The 6,127-nt window shown below is 44.7% G+C and overlaps 1 protein-coding gene across 2 annotated transcripts; it reads right to left on the bottom strand.

Annotated features, from left to right (window-relative positions):
• Positions 1–2,737: 2,737 nt before the first annotated feature.
• On the bottom strand, positions 2,738–5,908 carry TPBG (trophoblast glycoprotein). Of its 2 annotated transcripts, none has more exons than XM_033093825.1 (2): positions 5,778–5,908; positions 2,738–5,034 (listed from the first exon to the last, which is right to left on the bottom strand). In XM_033093825.1, the coding sequence occupies exon 2, from the start codon at positions 4,707–4,709 to the stop codon at positions 3,432–3,434; it is 1,278 nt and encodes a 425-aa protein (XP_032949716.1). In that variant the 5' UTR covers positions 4,710–5,034; positions 5,778–5,908; the 3' UTR covers positions 2,738–3,431. The 2 variants fall into 2 exon arrangements, with proteins under 2 accessions (XP_032949716.1, XP_032949724.1); XM_033093833.1 differs by lacking the exon at positions 5,778–5,908 and adding an exon at positions 5,512–5,648.
• Positions 5,909–6,127: the final 219 nt, after the last annotated feature.

Raw genomic sequence — 6,127 nt, 5'->3', positions numbered from 1 at the left:
CCATCTCTGAAAAAAAAAATCTTGTATAGTTATTAATATCAATTTATGTAACTCATTTTTTCTTTAAAAAAAATGTATTGAATGTGCTTTAAAACCTACTTATTTGGTAAGAAAAATCTATCAGCTGTAAGGTACAAACGTGCCTTATAGGTCACCATAATCATGCGTGGCAACAAAATTGATGTACATATATTAACGCTACAAACTGATGGTTACATTAAACGGGGGAGTTACAATTCAGGGTAAAATAGCTGTATTATCCTAAAATCTTGCCACTTTAGTAGATTTGTTGGACATTTTAATAGCTTTTTAAGTTGAGGGATTTATGAAGTGCTTACATTTTTAACTACCGATATCCCCCCCTTTTCAAAAGTTCCAGTTGGGGCACTTGGCTTTTACGAAAGACCTACTGCAGTACCTATCTCCACTAATCAAAAGAAATCCGATGAGGATTTTTGCTTTTAACTTAATGGTAATTGCTTCTTCACTTTGAATCATTTCAGCCTACAAAAGGTTTCATTGGAACATTCTACTTTCAGATGGTGGGAGAAACCTGTATTTTTCTAACTTTCTTCAATTGAAACTTGTAAACGATAAAGAGTGTTTTTTTCCTGAAAACTTTGTTGAGTAAAAAAGTGTATTACCAACCAAAACAAATGTTTAAAAATGGATTACTTGTAAGTTTCTAGTATTAATAATGCATAATGGTACTAAAAAAAGTGTTTAAAACAAGCATATTTAAAATGATACTTTTAATGTCATTTTTCTTATATACCCTCATACTCACTGGATTTACATAGTACCTGTCTCCCAAGAAACTCAGACTGCCTTATAAGCTTGTAGACTTGTAGTATTATGACTGCACAATAGCAATTGTTTTCAAACAGTAATGTATTTTACTGTAAGCATGCTCTATTGCCACGCACTGGAGAATAGCAAGGAGTGATGTAATAAGAGAGCAGTGGAAAATTGGAACGGTCACACAAACAAAGAAGCAAGGGAATGAAAAAGAAACAAGAAATAATTTCAAAAAAGCCACCCACCTAACAGGTGAATACTCGGCTTCACTTTATCACAGATACTGCTTCAATGAGTTGATGATGAGAAAAACTAGACTAATAATCTACTACTCTCCTGGATTTAAGACAAAGCTCAGTTTTTAACTGTTAGATTATCTCATGATGGAGAAGAAATAATTCTTCTGAATACTCTATAAATATTACCATTTGTTGTTTTCTACAATATCAGAAGATTTACCAATGAAAGTCCATCAGCAGTTTATTCCTAAGATATGCATGCTCTTATTACACGTTTTCACTATTTTTGGCAGGCTAATATCTTCATCATACTTTGGAAATAATGGCAGGCAGCCAGTTTAAGAATTCCTGATGAACACTTAAAATATCTAATGGAATAGTAAGTACCATATATTTAACCTTTTCATAGTTAATTATAGGATCTGAAGTATAACCGTAAATAATGAATACTATAATAGTTCATAAAATGAGCCTTATGAAAGTTAATATGGTTAAAACTTCACATTCTGACTATATAATCTAATCTACACAAGGAACAGATTCATACATTTTTAGCCCTACTTTGAAAACTTCTGAATTTAACTCAAAGAATAGGAAACATTCCTAGAAACTAAAGTACTATCTAATCCTATTTCATTTTTAAAAATATGGAAATGTAAATTTTATATTTCAAATATAAAATACTGCAGAACATAATTTGAAAAGAGAAGGCCCTAAGATAAACTAATGCAAGTTTATCTATACTTTAAATTAAGCAATAATGGCTAAGTTAAAGTCACCGTATAGAATAGCTTGGAGATTATGGAATTTACTTTTAAGCTTAGTTGGCAAAGAAACTCTGAAAAAAGAAAACCTTGCCTATTATTGAGAATATCAACTGATTAACCAATTGCTTTTATTTAAATCTCAATGTGATTTATTCTTTAAAGGTGTATATACCAACATAGAACTTAGCTAAAATCAAAATATCCTGAAATTTTGAAATACTGAACTAAACATAAGAACCTATGATTAGTTAAGACATTTCTTTGTGGACATAAACATTTCTCTGGTTATTTCCTCCATTTCATATCTATCATAACAATTTTTTAAACATATTAGCAGATTCTCTAATAAACTATCCACCATGCATGTTCCGTGTTAAAATTTTTTTTTACTTATTCTCAAGAAAATCTAAGTTTCAATTTACATTATGATCTTAGGAAAACTTTTTAACTTACATTCTAAAATCCTTTATTTTAGTATATTCTGTCTTTAAGACACTTCATTTTCATACACTTATTTGCATTCTATTTGTTTTATACTCTAAACACCCATAGAAAAATTTCATATAGAGTTTTATTAAGTAATTTTTGTTCTATCCTAAAAACTGAATTAGTCTAGAAAAAGCCCAAACTGTGAACTGTTTATCACAAAGAACTCTTCCCTCTAACTTTATAACTCTCTAACAAATTGTTTCTTGGATAGCATTAACTTTGGAACCATAAGAAGTCTATTCACATGAATATCCAAATTCTGTATGTAAATCCTAAAAGGACCACTATCTCAAAATGATCTCTAAAGTCTATTTATATAAGATATTGCTCCATTTTCATTCTCAGCTATGATAACTAATACCTTGAATAGCATTGGAATCAAGACCATTCATTATCATTGTCCTTCATCCTTTTTTCAAATAGCAAACTTGAACACAACTGTAATTCTTTTAAGAATCTTTATTGAATTTTTTTTTAACATTTTAGCCTGTTGGATCTCAATGCAGTTTATAAAAAAACTTCCGTATAGTTTCATATAAACTGCAATCAAAACGTAATTTACTTTGTCAAAGAAGTTACCTGAAGTTGCAAGTTATTTTTTGTAATATGCAGAACAGTAAAATATAAGCATGCTCTCGGATGCAGGTGCTCCTGTGTACTATGGAGTTACTTTGAAGAGCTTGCTAAGGTCTGCAGACAGTTTATGGAATGCAATCATTTTCTCCACAATTTAGGTACATGAGAATAAAACCGATACTTATGAATAGAGTATTTTTTCTCAAAAAAGTTGAGGCAGCTTTTGTTGAATGCTGTCTGTGTGGGTACACTTGCTACACCTTGAACTGTACTAAGAGAAACAGACAGCCAGGAGTCCATGTTCATGCTGAAACTTGAAAAGTCCCTCCACATGTTGAGGAGTTCCAAGGAAGAGGGTAAAAGATTATGCAGTTGTTCATCATCTTACATTAACAGAACACACCAAGAAACTTTACAGGCAAGGGAGCAAATCCCTTCACTGCTTTTAGTCAAGGTCAGTGGTGTCTGTGGTGGAGAGTGGAGGTGGAACAAGCCTAGGATGGGATAAAGCTTAAGTCTACATCTCATGCATAGCTATCCTCGTGCTGTCCTCGAATGTTTCTCAGACATCCGAGTTAGAACTGAGGTTTGTTAACCTGGGGTCTGCATTGATTTCATATCTGTAATGATACCCTTCCATGTGATCCCTGCAGGCATCTCTGATGTTATGCATCCACTTTTTTATCCCCTTGCGGTTCAAATATAACACCAGTAGGAAAATGGCGCCTATCAGGGCTAAAACAATACCTAGGAAGACATAAGAAGTCTGCAGGGATGGAGGGAGGATAGGATCACAGTCCAGGTCAGAGTTGTTGAGTTCCAAGAGGACCCGATTCCTCATTTTTTCCGGGAATGCACAGGTGAGCCTGGCTTTGCCCTGCACTACATCTGTCTCCTTCAGCCAGGCCACCATGTCCACCATGTGGCAGTCACACACCCAGGGATTGTTGTCCAGGAAGACCCTGACTTGGGGCAGGCCTTGCAACTCTGCCAGGGTGCCATTGTGAAGGACTTTGAGGGCGTTGTCTTCCAGGTGGAGGCTTTCTAGGTGTGTCAGGTTGCGGAAGGACACATAAGTCAGGCTCACCAGGGAGTTGTTGCGTAGGTCCAGGTGCCTGAGGCTGGGCAGTTGGGCCAGTATGTCGCGGGGCAGGTAGAGGAAGTGGTTGCTGGCCAGCTCCAGGCGGTGAAGCCCACGCAGCGCCTGGCCAGCTCGTAGGGCCGCAGCCACAATACCCTCGAAGCTCCTGTTCTGCAGGCTCCTGTTCTGCGATTCGTCCGTAAGGGGCACGATGTGGTTCATGATCAGTTCCACCAGGGGGCTAGGGGTCGAGACGCTGGCGTTGCTGTCGCAGAAAGCGAAGGGGCTGAGGTCCCAGAGCGGGTTGTGGCTGAGGTCGAGCTGGCGCAGGCTGGGCAGATGTTCGAAGGCGCCGGCGCGCACCTCCTTCAGGTGGCTGCCGCTGAGGTTGAGCGCGGCCAACTCGGCCAGCGGAGGTCTGCGGGCGAAGGCGCCCGCAGGGAGCACCGACAGCTGGTTGCCGGTGAGAAAGAGGTTGCGCACATAAGGGGGCAGGTCCGCGGGCACCTCCGCCAGGTTGCGATTAACGCACTTGACCGTGCGTGCCGCCTCGGAACACTCGCACGGCGGGGGGCATTGGCCCAACAGCGGGGGCTGGGCGGACACCAAGGAGGCCAGGAACGACGCTGAGGAGGTGGAGGAGGTCGCCGATGAAGTCAGTGAGGACGATGAGATCCAGCCCAGGAGGACCAGCGCCAACCGCGCCAGCCGCAGCCGCGCGTCCCCGGCGGCGGGGCCCCGGGAGCACCCTCCAGGCATCACGCACGGCACGGGTCTCCCCGGAGCTGGGCTGGGACGGCGCCCGCTCCGAAGGCTCGGGATCTAGGCCCCGAGAACGCAGGTCGGCCGAAAGTGTCTGGAGAAAACTTTCCTCTCGTGGGAGCCGAAGAGGGGCGCCACAGCTAGAACTTGGCTAACCCCTCACCGCCGGGCGTCCCTCTACCGGGGCCGTTTCCCTCGCCCCTTCCCTCCAGAAAGTACGCACAGCGCTTCTGGACGCTCAGCTCCTCTTCCAACTGCTGCACCAGGGATGGCACCTCCTCGCCTCTTTTGTCGGCGCCTCACACTGGATCCGCTGCAGGACCTGGGACAAGCGGGAAAGAAGCAGTGAGGAGCCGCGGCGGCAGCATCTCCGCGAGTGCAGGAATCGGCCTATCCAAGCCAACTTGTCCGCACTCTGTCCCCAAGAACCTCTCTCCGAAAGCCGGTCCGGGCCTCGCCTTCCCCAGTCCCACGCACATACTTACTTACCCAGAAGAGGGGCGCGCGTCCCGAGACAGGAGCGCAAAGTCTTCGATCTGCCCTGGCCCACACTATATGTACCCATTCAGCCTCCCGCCCTCCTCCTTTCGCGGTCAGACTCGTCCCCGGCTTCTAACTTCTCGCTTAATACCCAACGCCTTCCCGACCAAACTTCTCACTCTCCCAATTCCTTCCCCCACCAACTTTGCGGACAACCTGCCTTCCGGGTCTCTTCCCCCGTCCGGACCACTCCTTCAGGTCCAGGTTACCAGGAGAGGGAAGTTTCAGGTTACAAGAGTCTTTTGATCTCTTTTAGTACCTTTTCGGATTCGCAGGAAGTGGAGGCCTGTACAGCTGTTGACCCCCAGCCGCGCCCTCGCCAGACCCTCGGATCCCAGAGGGGTTTCAAGTCATCTCCAAAGGGGACGCGAGAGGCCGTGAACAAAGCGATGGTGAAACCCGGGACCAACACTCCTCTCCCGCCTGAGGATGGGAGGGCCCCCGCCCCTCCCGCCCCCCCGCCCTCCCCCGCCCCCCGAGCAGCTTCCGGGTTCTTGCCTGTGCTACTGGTTCCCAACCGCTCACCTCTGTGTGCCCACCACCTCCGGAGACAACTCCGAGTCCCACCAGAGTCGCGGCGACTTTCCGGCTCCGCGATGCGGTTATCTACTGTCCGCGCACCCCAGCCCCAGGCCCAACCTCCGAAGCTGGGAAAAACCAATCCGGGGGGCGGGGGAGGGCCAGGATGGCCAGAGGGACTTCTCCGGTCGCGCGGCCAACCTTGGCAGCCCTCAACTGGGAGATTTGAGATACTAGACTGGAGGGGATCTGGGCTGCGCGCCTCCTCCTGGTAGAAATTAACGAGGAATGTACCGGAAAAGGTGAGGGAATCCCTCTCTTCCCCCCTCCCCGGCATCCTTTGGTGGTTCCTCATT

The sequence above is a fragment of the Rhinolophus ferrumequinum genome, chromosome 3 (genome assembly GCF_004115265.2).
Source record: "Rhinolophus ferrumequinum isolate MPI-CBG mRhiFer1 chromosome 3, mRhiFer1_v1.p, whole genome shotgun sequence".
Lineage (NCBI taxonomy): Eukaryota > Metazoa > Chordata > Mammalia > Chiroptera > Rhinolophidae > Rhinolophus > Rhinolophus ferrumequinum.
The sequence above is the reverse complement of the archived record's forward strand: the minus strand, read 5'-3'. Positions and strand labels throughout refer to the sequence as shown.